Source organism: Lepus europaeus, chromosome 16 (genome assembly GCF_033115175.1).
Source record: "Lepus europaeus isolate LE1 chromosome 16, mLepTim1.pri, whole genome shotgun sequence".
Classification (NCBI taxonomy): domain Eukaryota; kingdom Metazoa; phylum Chordata; class Mammalia; order Lagomorpha; family Leporidae; genus Lepus; species Lepus europaeus.
Genome location: NC_084842.1, coordinates 41,129,176 through 41,150,391, shown reverse-complemented (window position 1 = coordinate 41,150,391; position 21,216 = coordinate 41,129,176). Strand labels below are relative to the sequence as shown.

Sequence of the window (21,216 nt, the reverse complement as noted above, 5' to 3'; positions counted from 1 at the left end):
GCCTTCGGATCAGCGCAGTGCGCTGGCCGTGGTGGCCATTGGAGGGTGAACCAACGGCAAAAGGAAGACCTTTCTCTCTGTCTGTCTGTCACTCTGCCTGTCAAAAAAAAAAAAAGTAAAAAACTCAACAACAACACAAAAAACCAGTTGAGTTGAGAAATGGGCAGAGGACTTTAATAGACAATTCTCCAAAAAAAAAACCACAAATGGCCAACAAATATATGAAAAAATGCTCAACATCACAAGCCTTCAGGGAAATGAAAATCAAAACCATAATGAGATATCACCTCACCCTCTCAATGGCTCAAATCCAGAACACAGAGCATAACAAATGCTAGTGAGGATGTGGGCAAAGGGGGACACTTGTACATTGTTGGTGGGAATGTAAATTAGTACAACCACTGTGGAAAACTAGAAATAGACCTGCCATATGATTCAGCAATCCCACTACTGGATATATACCCAAAAGACTTGAACACAGTGTATCAGAGATACCTGTACCACCATGTTTATAGCAGCACTATTCACATAACCAAAATTTGGAACTACCCAGGGTGTCCATCATCAGATGAATGGATAAAGAAAATGTGTTATATCCACAGAGTGGAATATTATTCAGCTATAAAAGACTACCATTTGCAGCAAAATGAACACAACTGGAGGACATCGTGTTGAGTGAAATAAGTTGGACCCAGAAAGACAAACACCACTTGTGTTTGTTTTTACATGTGAGACACAGATATATGTGTGACAAAAAAAAATCCTGTGAATCAGTATCACTGAAAATGCAGTTTTCTAAGACCTTGTTTTATGTCTTTGTGAGACCAGTGGTTATGAATGTTGGTTCTGGCACTGTGGTGTAGTGGGTAAGGCCACTGCCTACAATGCCAGCATCCCATATGGGCTCCAGTTTAGGACCTGGCTGCTTCGCTGCTGATCCAGCTCTCTGCTATGGCCTGGAAAAGCAGTAGAAGATGGCCCAGGTCCTTGGGCCCCTGTACCCGCGTGGGAGACCTGGAAGAAGCTCATGGCTTCAGGTTTGCCCAGTACAGTTCTGTCTGTTGCAGCCATTTGGGGAGTGAACCAGCAGGTGGAAGATCGCTCTCTCTCTCTCTCTCTCTCTCTCTGCCTCTGCCTCTGCCTCTGCCTCTCTGTAACTCTGCCTTTCAAATAAATAATTAAATGTTAAAAAAAGAACGTTATACCACAGTAGTTTTAATGATCTGTGATTACTTTAAAATTTATTGTATATAGGTGAAATGGTTGGTTTTCCATTCAATTATTGTTCATAGCTGTAGTCTATATTCCCACTAAACTAGGGTCTTTTGTTTAAAAAAAAAAAAAAGTACCTCTCTTCTGTATTCCAAGTAAAAATATTTGAAATCTATCTTTTTTTAAGATGAGGTTTTCTATATTTTCCTTTTGATAAAAATCACCTGGAGGGGCAGGTGTTTGGTGCAGTGGTTAAGTTGCACTTCAGACACTCCCATCTCCCACTGGGGTGACTGGGTCAAGTCCCAGCTGTACTTCATATCTAGCTTTCTGCCAATACACACTCTGGGAGGCAGCAGGTGATGGCTCATGTACTTAGATTCTGGCCATCCCTGTGGGAGACCTGGATTAAGTTCCTGGCTCTTGGCTTGGGCCTGGCCCAGCCCTGGCTGTTCAGATATTTAGAGAATGAACCAGCAGATGGAAGATCTGTCTCTGTCTCTGTTTCTTTCTCTCTCTGCCTTTCAAATAAAAACAAAAATAAATATTAAAAAATTTGCTATAAACACTTTTAAAAATCATCTGGAAAGCATATTACAAAAAAAAATCTTTGTCCCTGCCCAGCTCTGCTGAAGCAGAATCTCTTGGGGAGAAGAGAGGAGTAGAAAATCGACATATTTAACAAGTGGAACAAGTGTCCCAGATGGTTCTCTTCTTCAAGCAAGTCTGAGAAACACCACCATACAAATTTAAATAATAGTATGTCTAGATCATGGACTGTGCATCAAGGACCAAATGTAGGATAGAAATAAAACCAAAGTAATGCAGGGTCCTGTGGATCCTGCAGATGTCAGTTAATTTTTTCTGTCCTTTAGGGTTTCTTCATCTTTGAAAATCACTGATTTGAAAAATGTAAGAATCTTTTCTTTTAGATGGAGTTCTTTTTTATTTTATAATTTTTTAAATCTTAAGTTTCTTTTTTTAAAAAAAGATTTATTTATTTATTTAAAAGTCAAACAGAGAGTGGAGAGGCAGAGAGAGAGAGAGGGAGAGGTGTTCCATCCGATGGTTCACTCCCCAATTGGCCGCAATGGCTGGAGTTGAGCCGATCCAAATCCAGGAGCCAGGAGCTTCCTCCAGGTCTCCCACGTGGGTGCAGGGGCTCAAGGCCTTGGGCCATCTTCTACTGTTTTCCCAGACCACGGCAGAGAGCTGGATTGGAAGTGGAGCAGCAAGGTCTTGAACCGGCACCCATATGGGTTGCAGAAGCTTCAGGCCAGGGCATAAACCCGTTGCACTACAGCACCAGCCCCATATTTTATAATTTTTAAAGCTATATTTGTTTGAAAGGCAGAGTTACAGAGAGAAAGAGAGGGAGAGAGGGAGAGAGCACTCTTCATCCACTGGTTCACTCCCTAGATGGCCTCAATAGCCAAGGCTAGACCAAGCCAAAGTCAGGATCTTCTTCCAGGTCTCCCACATGGGTGCAGGGGCCTAGCACCTGAGCCATCCTCCACTGCTTTCCCAGGCACATTAGCAGGGAGCTGGATTAGTAGTGGAACAACCGGGACTCAAACTGTTGCCCATGTGGGATGTCCGCACTGCAGGCAGCAGCTTAAACTGCTACGCTGCGGCACCGGGCCCAAGGATATCAGAAGTGTAAAATATGCTTCACAGTTGTACACCAGGTATTAGTGGCGTTTTCCAGTTCTCAGGATGCATCTTGAGATAGGGCATCTTTGGCGCTGCTGGAGGTGCTCAGGTGAGCAGAGGTGAGCACACGTGGTTTATACGGGCCCTCCATTTTACACCACCGCTGCCTGTGAGGTTGGTTGTGGTCTTAATTTGAGCATAATTCATGGGAAAAAAACATTAAAATTATAAACCCCAATATGAAACTTGAATCCAGAATTGGAATGAACAGATTTTTCCTATTGTTATTGTCAATGTTCCAGCACGGAATGTAAACATTCTACTAACATTGAACTCAGTTGGGTTTGTTTTCCATCTAGGTAAATACCAGGAAAGCAGAATGTTCTGTAGTGTGTTATCCATATAAATTAATATTCACCCTGGGTATGCCAAATATGTCTTTTCAAGGTCTGTTTTGATCATAAAATTTAAAAGACATTTTTTATTCAGTGGTGAAATCTGAATTTCAAAGTCAGCTGTCATCATCATGAGTTCAGTGAGGCCCAGGATTGCACACAGAAAACTGCCTGTTGCAGGTGTGGTCACAGCATATAAATAATGTATGCTCTTCAAGAATACATGTTTTGGGGCTGGCGCTGTGGCACAGCGGGTTAAAGCCCTGGCATGAAGCACTGGCATCCCATATGGGCGCCGGTTCTAGTCCCGGCTGCTCTACTTCTTCTTCTTTTTTTTTTTACAGGCAGAGTGGACAGTGAGAGAGAGAGACAGAGAGAAAGGTCTTCCTTTTGCCGTTGGTTCACCCTCCAATGGCCGCCGCGGTTGGCGCGCTGCGGCCGGCGCACCGCGCTGATCCGATGGCAGGAGCCAGGTGCTTCTCCTGGTCTCCCATGGGGTGCAGGACCCAAGCACTTGGGCCATCCTCCACTGCACTCCCTGGCCACAGCAGAGAGCTGGCCTGGAAGAGGGGCAACCGGGACAGAATCCGGTGCCCCGACCGGGACTAGAACCCGGTGTGCCGGCGCCGCAAGGCGGAGGATTAGCCTAGTGAGCCGTGGCGCCGGCTTGCTCTACTTCTGATCCAGCTCTCTGCTATGGCCTGGGAATGCAGTGGAAGATGACCTAAGTGCTTGGGCCCCTGCACCCGCGTGGGAGACCCGAAAGAAGCTCCTGGCTTCTGCCTTCAGATGGGCTCAGCTCCGGCCACGGAGGCCATCTGGGGTGTGAACCAGCAGATGTATCTACTGTCTCTCTGTTTCTACCTCTCTCTGTAACTCTGTCTTTCAAATAAATAAAATAAATCTTTAAAAAAAGAATACATGTTTCATAAAAATTACTACACTAAATAATTATGTCTAATTATTTAAGTGACAAATGGCTATAAAAATTCCAAAATATGAACAATCTGCCCATGGATAATTAGGAAATAACTATATAGGAAAATAAATTTAATTATATTGCTTAATCTCAAAAAAATATGTACTAGGTATTCATAAAAAAACTAGGGTTGAGTTTTTAATTAGCCAGTTTTTAAAAAAATTATTTCTAGCACAGAAAGTGTTTAGTGATACCACACTTCAATATAAAAAAATAATTTTGTTTCACTTGAGACTAACAGCATATTAAAAACTCAGAGTATCTTGCAATTGAGGTAAATATCTTTGAGCTTTTTAGAGACTGCTATATTTTCTTGTGATTTTTTTCACATATTTTTGCCCAAATAAAATGCTTTTTGAGGGTACTTTACAAGTTCATGGGAAATGACAATAAAAGATAAGTTTATTTGCATACAAAATTTTTGAAATATGTGTGTAGTTTTTTGTAGTATGCATTTTTCATGACCTTTTTGGAAAACCTCTTCTGTGTATGTATTTCAAAACAATATTTATACTAAGATTAATTCCATTTTTTACTATCTCTTTATATACCTCTGCTCTTTTTAACATGTTATAATGAGTACATATCAGCTGAAACATGTTTAACTACGTTTTAATTTCAAATCAAAACCTCATGAAATTTTTTTAACAATTATTTAAAGGATAGAGAATCATGTACCTGCTTATAGCTTTTCAGTTTTATACCTTGTATTTGTATTACCTGTTCAAAAAGTGCAAATTTATAAATAAAAAAGTGAGGCAGTGTCATGGCACAGTGCGGTAAGCCACCTCCTGTGACCGCAGCATCCCATAACCTGTTCGATCCCTGGTACTTCCACTTCCCATTCTGATCCCTGCTAATGCGCCTGGGAGAGTTGCGGAATATGGCTCAGGCGGTTGGGCCCCTGCTGCCTGTATGGGAGACATGGCCATTGCCATGGCCAGTAGGTGGAAGAATGCTCTAGAAAGGAAAAGGAAGAAACTTAAGATGGTAGGTTTAGTTTGGATTTTGTAGACATGATAGGGTTAAAGGCCATTTGTAATTTTTATTGTAGAGATCTTTCAAATTCTTGGTTAAATTTATCCCAGGGTATTTAATTTTTTGTAGCTATTGTGAATGGAACTGATCTTACATGTTCAGTCATGTCATTGTTTGTGTATATAAAGGCCATTGATTTTTGTGTGCTAATTTTATATCCTGAAACTTTACTAAAGTCTTTTTTGAGTTCCATTAGTCTCTTAGTGGAGACTTTTGGTTTCTCTATGTATAGAATCATGTTATCTGCAAATGGGTAATTTGACTTCTTCTTTCCCAATTTGTATCCCTTTGATTTCTTTTTCTTGCCTAATGTCTCTGACTGAAAATTCCAGGACTATATTGAATAGCAATGGTGAAAGTGGGCATCCTTATCTGGTTCTAGATCTTGATGGAAATGCTTCCAATGTTTCCCTATTCAATGTGTTGCTGGGGCCGGCACCGTGGCTCACTTGGCTAATCCTCCGCCTGCGGCACCGGCATCCCATATGGATGCCAAGTTCTAGTCCTGGTTGCTCCTCTTCCAGTCCAGCTCTCTGCTGAGGCCCAGGAAGGCAGTGGAAGATGGCCCAAGTGCTTGGGCCCCTGCACCTGCATGGGAGACCAGAAGGTAGCACCTGGCTCCTGGCTTCAGATCGGCGCATCGCACTGGCTGTAGCAGCCATTTCTGGGGTGAACCCACGGAAGGAAGACCTTTTTCTCTGTCTCTCTCTCACTAACTCTGCCTGTCTAATAAGAAAAAAAAAAATATGTTGCTGGCTATGGGTTTGTCATATATTGCCTTGATTGTGTTGAGGAATATTCCTTCTGTACCCAATTTGTTGAAGGTTTTATCATGAAAGGAGGTTGTATTTTATCAAATGCTTTCTCTGCATCTCTTTAGATAATCTATATGCTTTGTTTTCTTCAATTTGTTAATGTAATATGTCACATTTATTGAATCGCATATGTTGAACCATCTCTGCATACTACGGATAAATCCCACTTGGTCAGACGAATGATCTTTCTGATGTGTCATTCTGTAGTTCTCTTTCTTGTATTTTTCTGGTTTTGGAACTAAGATGACCCCGCCTCATAGAAGGCATCTGGGAGGATTCCCTCTGTTTCAGTTGTTTGGAATAGTTTGAGAAGAATTGGAATTAGTTATTTAAAAGTCTGGCAGAATTCAGCAGTGAAACTGTCTAGTCCTTGGCTTTTCTTTGTTTGAAAGGTCTTTATTATTGATTCAATATCTGTGTTAGTTATTGCTGTATTTAGGTTTTCTATGTTTACATGACTCAATTTTGGTAGATTATATGTGTCCAGGAATCCATTTCTTCTAGATTTCCAGTATGTTGGCATAAAGCAATTTGTAGTAATTCTTTTTATTTCTGTGCTATCTATTGTTACATTTACATTTTCATCTCTTATTTTATTGATTTGGGTCTTCTCCCTCTTTTTTATTTTATTTTTTTTCAAAAATTAGCTCTTCATTTCACTGACCTTTTGTACTGTAGCTTTAGTTTCAATTTTTTAAATTTCTTCTCTAATTTTAATTATTCTTTTCTTCTACTAATTTGTGGTTTGGTTTGTTGTTGTTTCTCTAGGTCCTTGAGGTGCATCAGTAGCTCATGCATTTGGTACCTTTCCAATTCCTTCATGTAGGTACCAATTGCCATAAACTTCCCTTTCAACACTGCTTTTCTGTATCACATGAGTTTTGATATGTCCTATTGTCATCTCCATTGGGTTCCAGGAAGTTTTTTATTACCCTTTTGATTTCTTCTATGATCCACTTTTTGTTCAGGAGGGTGTTGTTCAGTCTCCATGTGTTTGTAAATTTCCTAGAGAATCTTAACTTGTTAATTTCCAGCTTCATTCCATTGTGGTCAGGAAAGATACATGGTATGATTTCAGTTGGGTTTTTGTTGTTGTTGTTGTTGTTGTTTTGTGAATTTGCTGAGACTTGCTTTATGTCCTAGCATGTGGTGTATCCTAGAGAAAAGTTCCATGCACTGGTGAAAACAATATGTAAATATGTATTCTTCAACTGTGGGATGAAATGTTCTCTAGATATCAGTTAGCTTCATTTGATCCATACTGTCGATTAGCTCTGTTACTTCTTTGTTGATTTTCTGTCTAGTTGCTCTGTCCGTGGATAAAAGTGGGATGTCAGAGTCTCCCATTACTGTTTTATTGGAGTCTGTGTCTCCCTTTATTTCCATTAATATTTATTTTCAACAGCCAGGAGCCCTGGCATTGGGTGCATACACATTTATTATAGTCACATTTTCCAATTGAATAGATCCCTTAATTATAACATGATGCCATTCTTTGTTTTAACAATTTCTGTGTTAATATCCATTTTGTCTGATATTACGACTGCTAAACCTGTTGTTTTTGCTTTCGATAAGTGTAGAATATCTTTTTGCATCCCTTTACTTTCAGTCTGCCTGTATCTTTGTTGGTGAAGAGTGTTTCTTGTAGGTAGAAAATAGATGGGTCTTATTTTTAAATCTATTCAGCCAGTCTGTATCTTTTAATCTGAGAGGTTAGGCCATTTCCATTTAAGGTTACTATTGATAAGTAACTAGTTGGCCCTGCCATTTCTTCATGAATATTCCTATTGTTTCCTTTATATTTCCTTTGTACTGTTATTGGTGATTTCCTGCCTTCACACTCTTTCATAGTGATGGCTATGTTTCTGTGTGTAGCACATCCTTAATCATCTTTTGTAAGGCTGGAGGAGTGGTGACAAGTTCTTTCAGTTTCTGTTTATTATGGAAGGTCTTATCTCGCCTTCATTCATAAATGAGAGCTTTGCAGAGTACAGTGTTCTGCACTGACAGACTTTTTCTCTTAAGACTTGGACTATGTCTCTCCATTCTGTCCTAGTCTGTCGAGTTTCTGATGAGTTGTGAGTCTAATTAGAGATCCTCTCCCAAGGTGCTCTGGCGTTTCTCTCACACACATTCTAGAATCTTTTCTTTATGTTGTATTTTTGAAAGTTTGACTACAGTGTATCCTGGTGAAGATCTTTTCTGATCACGTCTATAGGAGTTAGTTCTGTGTGCTTCCTGTAGATGGATGCCCCTTTGTTTTTCAAAATTGAGGAAGTTTTCTATAATTATGTTATTGAATGGTCCTCTTTGCACACCATCAGGAACTCCTTAGATCTGTGTGTTGGGTCATTTGATAGTATGTTTTTAATTTTTCTAATTTCTTCTACTTTTTTTGGTCCGATGGAGCTATTTCCAAAGATTTGTCTCCTAGGTTGGATATTCTCTCTTCTGCCTCGTGAGGTCTGTTCAGACTTTCCACTGTATTTTTATTTGGTATATTGATTCCTTCATTTCTGGTATTTTAGTTTGATTTCTCTTCAAAATCTCTGTCTTCCAGCAGAATTTTCCTCAATTTCATATATAAATTTCTTAAGTTTTGAATTTGCTTCTCATTGTTTCTTTGTAATCCTGTTACCGTTCTTTTGAATTTCTTGTCAGGCATTTCATCAGTCTCTTCGTCTTCACACTCTAATAATGAAGTGTGTTCCTTTGGGAGTCATGTTGTCTTCCTTTTTCTTATTTCTTTTATTCTGCATTTATTTTTAGGCACTTGTGTAAATACTTGTTGGTTTTTTCCCCAATGGGATTTTTTTAAAAAAGATTTATTTATTTGAGAGACAGAGTTACAGAAAGAGGTAGAGACACAGAGAGAGAGGGGTCTTCCATCTTCACTCCTCAAATGACCGCAACAGCCAGAGCTGAGCCAATTGGAGCCAAGAGCCACAGCTTCTTCTGGATCTGCCACGTAGGTGCAGAGGCCCAAAGACTTGGGCCCATCTCTGCTGCTTTGCCAGGCATATTAGCAGGGAGCTGGATTGGGAGTGGAGCAGCTGGGATTTGAAATGGTGCTCATATGGGATGCTGGCACTGCAGGCCAGGGCTTTAACCTGCTGCACCACAGTGCTGGCCCCCTCTAATGTGTTTTACCCTTGAACTATGCCTCTGTTGGTTAGTGGAGTGTCTGCTTCTTCAATGAATACCTGGAAAGGTATGCTGGGTGTAGCCAGTGAGCTCTGGTCAGTACTCAAGGGTGAGGTGAGAATCAAGGGTGACACCCAAGTTTTGCATGGGTAGATCTTCTCTATTGTCAGCAGGGGAGAGGGTATGATCATGCCTGTTTGCCTAATCACATCCTCACCTCTTTTGTTACAGGGTGATAAATGATCAGGGTTAGCCCACAGTGGGTACATCCCAAGTCCATGCTGGTGCATGAACCACACTAGAGATCTTTGTGGTCCTCATTGTGAGCAAGGAACCCTCTGTCACAAACTACCTCAGGCAGTCAAGGAACTCTGACCCTCTGACGCCAGACAGCGTGATTGTCCTAAGCCCCAGATACACCCTGTACCCTATCTTGTGGTCACAGATTTCCCACAGTCATAGCATAGAAAGCTCCCACAGTCATGGGGTGAAGAGTATCCCCTCAGCCCTGTGAGCCTGCTCTGTCATTGGAGAGAGCAGAGGTGTACCCAGAGCCGGCCAGCTGTGGGTGCTCTGCCTTGGCAGTTTCAGCCCAGGAGCCTCTGATAGGTTGAGGAGATTGGAGCACCTTACAATCTTAAATGGGTTCCCAGCCCCCTGTCAACCTCCCAGCCAGACTCAGTCAGTGGGTAATGCAGATTTTTCCCTCTGGTAAAATGCACTGGTCTTGCACGTGCAAGCTCCTGCAGCCTCTTTTGCTCCTAGATGGCACTTTCTCCCTGCTGGTTGCCAGGCACCCTTGTTGAGGGGATGGGGAGAAAGAATGGGCTTTCCCTTCACTGGATTAGGTGAGTACCCTGGCCCCGGCTAGGGCTCCAGGTAAGACTAAGGTGAGTGTGGTCCGTAAGGTACTCCCTCAGGCAATATCGCTGGTGGCCCAGCTGCGGCAGTCTGTTTTAGCTGCTGGCATCTCCTGCAGCCAGGGGCTGCAGCAGTTGTGTGTGGCGTCTGCACTCTCTGCTGTGCCTCCGCACCTCCCACGCTGCTGCACAGCATCCCTCTTCCTTCTGTAGAATTCCCATTGCGGACGGCTCGCCAACTCTCCCCGGGGAATGCCCTTCTCGGCTCTCCTCCCCTGGTCACCAGCAGCACCTCTTTTCCCTATACAGCCATCCTGGAATCTGGATCATATTTGCTACTTCCATTTTGCATTTCATGAACTTTTGGCAAACTAGTACTTTCTGATGAATGTTTTCGGTGGCAACTGACCTACCTACCTTTTCAGGACAGCACAATTTAGAATAAAGGAGGCCTAAAAAAAAAAAAATCCTCCTTGCCTCCTTGCATGTAAACACTAAGAGTGTTCACTTTTGGAGCTGGAATAGATCTGAGGATTTAAATTTTGGAAGAGCACCTGTCTCACCCCTAAACGAGATTACAAACAACTTGAGGGCAGCATCTAGGAATTCTTTATCTTCATATCTGTAGCTACAGGACATTAAGACAGTGTGTTCTTAGAAATAATCAGGAAGTAGATTGATGAAATCCAAAGGTTTTTATAAGCTGTTCTGGAAGGAAATTCCAGACTTGACTTCTAAAATCTTTACATCTTACAGCCATTCAGTAACAAGTCCTTCCATTCACTGAACCTTCCTTCTCGCCTACTGTACTTACTGACCGGTTATTCTTTCTGTTCTTCTAGAAAGATGGGAGAATATTTGAGCAGCTTCTTGCATACTAATTTCTTTACATTTGTGTTAGTTATAGCAATGTTTTTTACCTAAATTAGCATTTGAATGGAAGAATATTTAATATATATTTAATTGCCCTTTTTTCTTTATTATGCTAAGAGGCACATAACATAGACTCTACCTTCTTAAATCGTTAGTTACAATATATTACTGTAAGTACACACAGTATTATATGGTAGATCTAGAGGACTTTTTCATGTTGCATGGATAAAGCAGAATACCCACATATCAGAAATTCCCCATTATCTCGCCTTCCAACCCTGGCAACAGCTGTGCTTCCTGCATCTAAGTGTTTGGTTATGTAGATACTTCTGAAGTGGAGTCTTTAAGTGTTTATCCTCTGTCATTCTTTATTTTTAACTAAATAATTTCAGTTCCTTCAATTTATCTTTATTAAGCTCATTTATCCATTTTCTGTCCTACAATGAACTGTTTTTCACATCCAGTTGAATAATACCATGAAAGAATGAGATCTGTGTTTTCATAACTCCTGCAACTCGAAATCTGTATTAATACCTCTTAGAAACCAGTTTCCTTGACCTACATCACTGAGCTAACTTCTCAAAAGCTTTTGACCACTAAAGTCCCTAGGTCTTTCATGAAGGAACTTGATATTTCAAAAGAAGAGAATGCTTAGCATTTTACCTTTAACAGTCTGCTGAGCAGATTATCATCAGCATGATCAGGGGATGGGGTAAGGCTTAGGTGTGGGATAAGGCCCAAGGATGGAGTGAGAAATGGAGACGAATGCAGTGATGCACATAGGGCATATTCCTTGACCATATAAAAATAGACAGATTTGACCAAGTAAAGATACATCAAAAGCTATGTAGCTTGATAATATTTGAATAAATTTTGAAATAGGGGGGCCCGGCAATGTGGCTCACTTGGTTAATCCTCCACCTGCGGCGCCGGCATCCCATATGGGCACCGGGTTCTAGTCTGGGTTGCTCCTCTTCCAGTCCAGCTCTCTACTGTGGCTCAGGAAAGCAGTAGAAGATGGCCCAAGGACTTGGGCCCCTGCACCCACATGGGAGACAGGAGGAAAACACCTGGCTCCTGACTTTGGATCTGCGTAGCTCTGGCCGTGGCAGCCATTTGAGGGGTGAACCAATGAAAGGAAGACCTTTCTCTGTCTTTCTCTCTCACTGTCTAACTCTATCTGTCAAAAAAAAAAAAATTGAAATAGGCACACCCATTTTTTTCTAGAATCATGCAATAGACTTTATATTTCTAGAATCAGATTATTAAGGGGTATCTGATTATGAAGAACAATTTTTCACTTTATTTATATTTTCATTTTTTTAAATCTAAACATTTAAAACTATCTTTTAATAGACAAAAATGTTTTTATTCCAGGGTAGCCCTTTTGCCCAGTCCTTATTTCCCTCTGGTATTGGAAGCACAGATCATTTCGCGATAGACGTGCGATTTTCAGCGCTGGCGGTCAGCTTGAGGGCACCAGTGGTGCTCTGTGATCCTGCCAGTTTGCTCTTGGCAGAAGGTCAGTGAAGGAGTTTGGAAGAGAAGAGTTTTGTCTTACCAAACTATGTCTGTTAACACGGTACACAATATAGCACTGCCAAAATTAGTGACTTAAGGCAGCAACCATTTGTTTAGTTCATAATTGTATGGGTCAGCCGTTTGGCTTGGCCTCAGTGGAGCAGTTCTTCTGGTCTGCACTGGACTCAGCTGGTCTCAGCTGGACTCCCTCAGGATGGCTGTGGTCAGCCTGCAGATTGGCCAGGAATGAGTTCGTGAGGCTAGGATGGTCTCTTTGGGAATGGTGTCTGCCTGTTCCATGTGGCCTCCTCCCCCAGCAGGCTAGCACAGCCTTGTCCATCTGCAGATTGACCTGGGTTCCAAGAGACAGAGCAGAAATGGGCAATTATCCCTGAGGCTTTTGGCTTGGAATTGGCCATAACATCACTTCTACCATATTCTAGCAACTTGCATGGGCAGTCAAGTTTCAAGGGCTGCGTCACTTAATGGAAGGAGCTGTTAGCCACATTACAAAGGGCATGGATTCAAAGACATCATAATTGCAACCATATTTTACAGAAAAATCTGTAATATAAAGTCTTACATTATCCAGATATATGATTTTATGCTACAGTGAAGATAATTATTCAACCTAAAAACAGCTGATATACTATAGTTAGAGCTTCCTTTTAATACTAACATCTCCTGTCCACAAAGCGTTTACTATACTTATGCACTGTTCTAAGCACAATATGTCATGTCATAAGAATAGGTGGTTTTTAGGAGTGTCAAGTCTGGAGCCCAGCTTGGTTTGAATCCTGATTTTACCACTTACCAGCTAGGTGAACTTGGGATAATCTATCAGGCTTATTGTGCTTCAGTGTCCAGTCAATTAAATGCATTAATACTAATAATCACCAGGGAAGACATTTGTCAAAGCAGTTGATATGCCACTTGGGGGACCCGTGCTGTGGCATGATGGGTAAAGCCACTGCCTGCAGTGCTGGCATCCAATATGGGCACCAATCGAGTCCCAGCTGCTCCACTTCCAATCCAGCTCTCTGCTGTGGCCTGGGAAAGCAATAGAGGATGGGCCAAGTCCTTGGGCCCCTGCACCCACATGGGAGACCCAGAAGGAGCTCCTGGCTCTTGGCTTCGGATCAGCACAGCTCTGGCCGTTGCGGCCAATTGAGGAGTGAACCAGCAGATGGAAGACCTCTCTCTTTCTCTCTGCTTCTCCTTCTCTCTGTGTGTGTAGTTCTTTCAATTAAATAAATGAATCTTTAAAAAACAAAAAAAAGAATCCACTTGGAATGAGACTGTCCTATCTTGGAGTGCCTGGTTCTAGTCCTGGCTCCCCTGCTTCCAGTCCAACTTCCTGCTAATGCCTCTGGGAGGCAAAAAATGGTGGTTCAAGTACTTGGAGTCCTGCCATGCACATGGGAGACCTGGATGGAGTTCCGGGCTCCTGGCTTGGGCCTGGCCCAGCTCTGGCTCTTGGGGGTCATTTGGGGAGTGAACCAATGGGTGAAAGTCTCTCTTTCTCTCTCTTTCTCTTTCTCACTGCTTTTCAAATAAAGTAGAAAAATAAATAAATAAAAATTTAATAATAACAAAAAAAATTTAATAACTAACTTGTAAGGCTGACGTAAAGATTAAATCATATTAATCTATGTGAAGTGCTGATGATGGTACCAAGTTATAATAAGGGCTTTTAGCTATTGTCATCTTCATCATCCTCATTCCTTATGGTGGTTAATTTTACATGTCATAAATAACGCAAGCCTGTAAGGAAGGCTCTGTTGTTATCTCCATTTTACAGGTAAGGAGTTGGGGAGGCTGGCCAAAGTCACAAAGCCAAGCTGTGGTGGGACCCTTACTCCAGCCCGGACAGTTGCTTTGAACCCGGGCTTTTCGTGCTGTGCACCACTGCCACACCATGGAGCGTCTGGAGTGATTATCTGCAGATCAGATATTTGCAGATCATGTTCTTTTTTCCCCATTGTCAGCATTTCAGGAAATCTGTATTCAGTTGAGCAGAAGTGAGAGGCAGCTAGATTGCATAGAAAGAACTTCCACATAAAATCAAGTAAACTCGAAGGGAGCATCTTCCACATGTGAAATGCAGTTACACACTTGCAAATATATCATTTTGTCTTCATGGATGTCCCCACTGGGGATATCTATCTCCTTTTGTAGATGAGAAAACTAATATTTTTCTTTTGTTTTGTTTTTAACACTTCTCTCTAAAATCACTGAGGCTAAGATACAGGCACCCGATGTTGGAGTACCAGGGTTCAATCCCCAGCTCAGACAGCTGAGTCTAGCTTCCTGCTGTTGCTGACCCTGGGACACAGTGATGGCTCAAGTAATTGGGTTCCTGTCTCCCACATGGGAGATCTGGATTGAGTTCCCAGCTCCCAGCTTTAGCCAAGTCCAGGCTTATCCCAACCCTGGGCATTGTGGCCATTTAGGGAAGTAAACCAGGAAACAGGAATTCATTCTTTTTCTTTTTCTCTCCCTTTATCTCCCTTCTTTCTTCAAATAAAAGTTATTTTATATAGGGTTTTTTTTTTTTACCAAAAAAAGCATTATTATCCCTAAAACTCCTGTATCAAATGTAAAGAGTTTCGTTGTGACCACTTTTGTGAATCAGTTCTGTAGTAGTCATTCCCTGATTTGCTTGTTGTACAAAGACAAGAGTGTCTGTGGCTCCATTCTGATGCCTTACTCTGCTGTCTTCCCCTCCAGAGGAGATCTGCACCCTGGTTATCGCGGAGACTTTTCCTGAAGATGCAGGCATCTTTACATGCTCTGCAAGAAATGATTACGGCTCCGTAACCAGCACCGCCCAGCTGGTTGTCACCTCCGGTATGTGGGGCGTCAGAAATGAGTGGGTTCTGTTCCCAGGCCCTAGTTGCGGTTGGCCACAGCAGAGGGGAGCTGTCCCAGGAAGGAGGCTCAGCCTTTAGGAATGTGCCACCACTCTAGGAGTAGCTCTAACAATCAGATGGTTCACGGAGAAACAAAAGGCGTTGGGGGAGGGGGCAGGAGGGAGTGAGAATGAAGGTGACAGACAAAGAGGTAATGATCCTGTGGGGAGGGTGCACACATGGGCTCTTGTTAAACTCCTGCAGTCTTAGTCTTGGACACAATGTAGCTGGTTTCCAAACATCTTCGTGATAACCTAGAAACAGATTCGCATCCAAAGGCCACTTCCAAACCAGAGGTGCAGTCGCTGTTCTCAGCAGGGCCAACCCCTGAGATCAAGAGATACCTGGACAAAGAAATCATTGTTCAGTCTGCTATTGAAGTCTCTGGAAAGCTAATGCAAGATCAGCCTAATGTACTTCAGAGATGCTGTAAGGATTACATTTCATGGATGGTATCTGTGAACGACAGTATTTGAGGGTACTTTTAAAAGTTCTTGGAAAATGGAATTAAAAGGCACATTTATTTTGGTGCAAAAATTTTTGAAATCCATACAAAGTTTTTTCATAATACAAATTTTCCATGAACCTTTTCAAGGCCCCTTGTATAATTGTGGTATGGAAAACACAGCAGAATGTTGTATTATTAAAACAGATACTCAAACATGCATGAATATTTTCTAAACTAAACTTGCCACTAGTTAGAGTGATATGAAGCAGCTTTTTCGGTTTATGTAAGTTTTAGTTTACTGTTTTCTACTATTACCAGTGGGTTTACTTTAGCTTATTTTAATGACCTCAACTCTAATATTCATCTTACTGAGATTTTAAAAATATCTCTTCAGCCAAGCCTGGCATGTGGTTAGATACATAGTGGGGAGTCGACAAATAGATGGTTGGCTGCAAGAGATAGATTTGGAGAGAACAATTGAATTGCACTTAGATTCCTTAGATCAAGAACTTGGTGCTAGGTGGCAGCAGAGGCACAACTAAAACTGCTTAGGGATGTTAGCGTGGCCACTGTAGATGCTTTGCGTCTTAATTAAGAAGAAAGATTAAGGTCCATCTTCGTGGGGAAGTGGCTGATATAAATTAGAACTTAAAGTGTGAAAAGGGAACCCCATGGTCATCACTGGCATTACAGAGCAGGAAGGATCCGAGTATGTTGAGTTGACTGGGGAACTGTCCCACTGAATGGCTGTAGCAGTAGTGCAGTGCACCAGCAATGTGAGTGGCAAAAATTGGTGTGTAATAGTCCCCATTTTCATCTGGGGTCCATGTGTGATGGCCAAACATAATCAACAAATATTTTTGAGTGTTCCATTTACGTCAGTGCACATTTTTGAGTGCAGACTGGGAGCTCTCTTGGCTGCTGGGAAAGGTGAAGAATCCCAAAAAGATATAATCTCAAGATGCTTCCAGTCTATTGAGAGTTGCAAATAAAAATCTCTTACATTGTGGGGTGGGGCTCATCTGCCTGCATCCAAGGCCCGGGGCATTGCAGGGGGTACCCACGCTCCCCCCAACCCTGGCCCCACCTGGCTCACTCCTCTAGAGGGTGGCTGGCACCACTTGCCGGTCCCCACTTCTCACTGTCAATATGGGTATGTGCGTGTCTGTTATATGGTACTCCCAGCCCACTCTGGCTGCCAGAGGCTCGCCATCCATCCATCCCTCCATCCCACCCAAACCAGAAACAACAACAATAAACTCTTAAACTGAGCTACAGTTGGGACCATCATCTGACATGGGAAAACATATTCCAGGACATTACGAGACATTTCACTTGGACTCAGAGATTGGTGGCCTTTTTTGGCTTTAAAAATAGAAAGAATATTCACATAAAAGTTTTACAGCTTAAGCCAATGTTAGTAGAGACAGATAGGGTCTTCAGTCAGACCTGTGGGGCTAAAATGTGAAAGGACAAGGTTTTAACTCATAGTGATTGTGTTGTGATTTTGTTTTTCCAAGTCCTAGCTTTAGCTCCTATCTGAAATGTGTTAATGGCTTGGTAGGTGATTTTTCCACACGGGAGCTCAGTTAGGCAATGGAACAGGTAGCTGTCACTCAGAACAAGCTTGGAAGAGCCAGGCTCTCCAGCTGCCAGTGCGCTGCTCCAAATGAGGACAGCACGGCCACCTCACCTCTAACAACGGAGCAGTGCAGCAGTGCAGGAGGGTTTGTCCAGAGATGAATGAAAGTGCAAGAATCACCGGTTGAACTAGCAGGAGCATCTCATTGTTTTTCCCTCCCCCTCCTCTCCTTCAGCCAACTCTGAAAACTGTAGCTATGACTCAATGGGTGAATCCAACAATGACCATTTCCAACACTTTCCACCTCCCCCTCCACTGTTGGAGACAAATTCCTTTGAGTTGGCTTCGAAGAAACCATCTGAGGTCCAGCAGGTGAACAGCCCAGACTTGGGACTTAGCATGGCAGCTCTTCAAATGCAATTCAGTTCTGCTGAGAGGGAAACTAACGGCGTCCATCCCGGCCATGGAGTAAATGGACTGATTAATGGCAAAGCTAGCAGTCATAAATCTCTTCCAACGCCAGCTGTCCTGCTTTCACCCACTAAGGAGCCACCACCTCTGCTTGCCAAGCCAAAACTGTGAGTATTTCTGCATGGTTTTCTAGCACTTTCCATACCCCTGCTAGATTTCCTCTCTGGTTAGAAAAAATGATTTGTCCAGACTCAGGGATGGGGCGTGTCGCCTCTTCTGCAGACAGATTGTCCCTGACTTGTGCAAACTTGTGGCCTCTTGGGTCCTTCAAAAATAGAAAAGACACCCCAAAATGCAGAAGATGAGTAGAAAATTTGGTTAAATCTGTTGCTTGCTAAAAACTATAACTGGTTATGGCTATGAAAATAGCTGTGAGTGGCGTGACCTTCAAACATTGTAGCCAGAGGTAGCCACTCCCCAGAGGGGACGGAAAGGGGGCTGCCTGTTTATTGTAAAACATTTCCAACTGTTTTCAGCATAACTGTCAGTGAGGAGGTCTGCTCACTCACTCAGGGATAAGCAGGGGAAGTCTAGAAGCTGAGGATAGAAATGCAGTGCTGGTGCTGGCCAAGAGGGTGAAGAAGAGGGCCCTTCGTGGCACAACCCACTTGGCTTTGGAATTCCATGGAATGGCATATTTCCCTGAGTACCACCTTTGTATTTGATTTCCATTATTTTCTTAGGATGATAAACCTTGCCTGAGCTGTTTCCCTTGGCACCACGCAGCAGAGTTTTGTTATGAATGGAGCCATTACAGTGTCACAGAGAGGCAGAAATAAATTAACCCAAAAGGTTCTAGCATAACAGACCTTGAACTACTGACCTGACGCAAGTCAGTGGAAACATAAGAGTTGTATAAAATGTATAGAGCTTCTACCAGGTCATGTTTCCATGAGAATGAATTTTCTGGAATCTAGGAAAGCCCCATCTATTTCTGGTGTCTTTTATTTGATATCTGGTGTCTTTTATTTGGGGCAGGAAAGGTTTCTTTAGGATAGAAGTCATTTATTCTTTGCTGCCCTCATCCTGAACAGCCTACTGTCTTCAGTTTATGAACAGCTCGCTTGTTAGTAATGTGAGATTATATAAGACATTTTTATTAGAATAAATTCTTCCAAGTGTACGTCACTCTTGTTTACTAAGGGAATGTCATGAACATTATTAGAATAAGCAAATTAAAACCATCCAAAAGAATACCTTCACAAAACAATATACAATCTTATAGAAACAGACTTCTGAACAGTCTTGTTCTTGCCATTTCAAAAATCTATTACTATCTCATTTTGTCTCTGGCTCTTGATTGAGTCAGTGGGGCTACTAGTTTCTGGAGTAGTGTGCAAGGTCTGGTGAACACTTAATACCCGTGCTCCGGCTCCATTGATTGAACAGGTAAAATGCGTTTAAAAAAAAAAATGGTGGCTTTAAAAGAGATTTATACTCTGGTAGCAACCAGCCCATAAAATTAATTGCTGCTGCTGACTTCTTTCATGTTTGCATTTTGAATATGTATTTGCAATCCTTTTAATGAAACAAGGGATCCGCTCTCCTGGGAAAGCAAGGGAGGCAATGGGTTTAATGGCCAGGACCTGACTTTCCTCTTGATTAAGTGAAGTGTATCTACTATAATGGCCATCATAAATTGAGTATAAATCACAGGAGAGTAAACATGAGGAGCTGTTAACAGGCATTTACAGCCCTTCTTATCTCAGGAGTTTCAACAGCTCTCCAGCTTTGAGCTCTGCTTTACAGTGATGTTGCTGTGTCTGGTGGGGGTGGGGAAGCGTGTCTACACAGGCAGACAAAACAACTTGGTGATGGTAAAGAGGTGCATAGCTTAAGCACAGGTATGAAGAGTGACCTCATGGTTTGCTTGTGACTCAGATTCTCAATACAAGATAAGAGGTAGGAAAAATGAATGGCAGTGTTTGAAGTTCGAAGGAAGGGGTTCTCCCCTTTCATGAAGAAATTTAGGGAAAGGCAAAACAGCTGAACACTGAATCTGTTAGCTTAGAAATAGCCTTTCCTTATACGAGCATTTACTACTGTATTTTTTCTCAAATCTTCATGTGTTTAAATATATCCTTAGAGCACTACTTCATGATTTTAATATTGTACACTTACCTGCCATTTAACTGGGCAGAAAATTATATGGGATGATACTTCTATATGTTATATCATACTTCATTGGACTTCATTTTCATTACAAAATAAATGGGACAATTCAAACAATGCAGATACCACCAAAGAAAGAGTCTATACTCTTTGCTTCCCCTCTTCCAACCCACCCACTTGAGGTAACCAATGCTGTTGATTTGCTGGTTGTTTCGAAAGTTCTATCCATTGAAAGAGAAATGTTATTGAGTGGCATCTGTAAATAATTTAGAATGGCATCTAAATTATTGATAATTAATGACTACAGGTAGCTGCCAAGTAAAATCATTATACATGTCTTTTTATTTCTTTTCATACAATAAGGGGAAAAAATGGCGTTTCATTAGCCTCTAAGATTGGCAATGGAAAACTATGCCTTGCTCTAATCTCTACTTGTCAGCCTATGATTTTTTCCTCTCGTAGAAGGAGAGACATATTTGGGGTTCTGTGGCATTTCATGCATCTTCCCCATTTGTAATCAGACTAATAGGAATCATTTGGTAGAAGACAAATAATAGGAATTAAAACATTTACTCCAGCAATGAATTAATCTGAAATGGGCTTTTTTAAAATTTCAGTTCTTGGGGGAAAATTATTTTTTTAAAAAATACTCTGTTTTTTTCTGTCTCAGTTCCAACACCAATCATCCAAAGAGAAAAAAATATCCAAGATTAAAGCAAAAGATAGAAATGTCATGAACACTTTCTTTGGAGTCCAGCCCATATTCAACAAAAATCCTTGCCTTATCAGTAGACTTGCCACCAATCCACATATCCGGCTGAGTCTGTCTTGCCTGTCATGAGGCCGAGTTTCCTGGCCCAGGATCATGGATAGATAGATCAACCTCAAGTTCTGTATCCCTCAGTGTCCCTCAAGTTTAAGCTGAGTGTAATTAAATGTAGGCCATTTGATAAGCTCCAGGTGCCCTGCACTGTGGATTTGTGGGATGCCTTGCCACTTGTCAGGGAACCATGAAGTCCACTTAACTGCTACCCAGGAAAAAAATATTGTTATTTCTGTGACTCAGTGGCTGACATACATAGTCTTCAGCAGAACAAAAGAAACAACATAGTACTTAAATCATATTTCTTATTAGAAGAAAACAAAGGAATAAACATAAACCAAACTTAACAATTTGTTGTTTTTTCCTTCTTATGAGTGC

General features: G+C 41.8%; 1 protein-coding gene across 2 annotated transcripts in view; it reads left to right on the top strand.

Moving 5' to 3' along the window:
• PALLD (palladin, cytoskeletal associated protein) overlaps positions 1-21,216 on the top strand; it is a 446,867-nt gene that overhangs the window by 212,723 nt on the left and 212,928 nt on the right. For both annotated transcript variants that reach the window (XM_062213617.1, XM_062213618.1), the window contains 2 exons: positions 15,221-15,340; positions 17,668-18,010. In XM_062213617.1, coding sequence (XP_062069601.1) covers positions 15,221-15,340; positions 17,668-18,010 — 463 coding nt within the window. The remainder of the gene's footprint in view (positions 1-15,220; positions 15,341-17,667; positions 18,011-21,216) is intronic.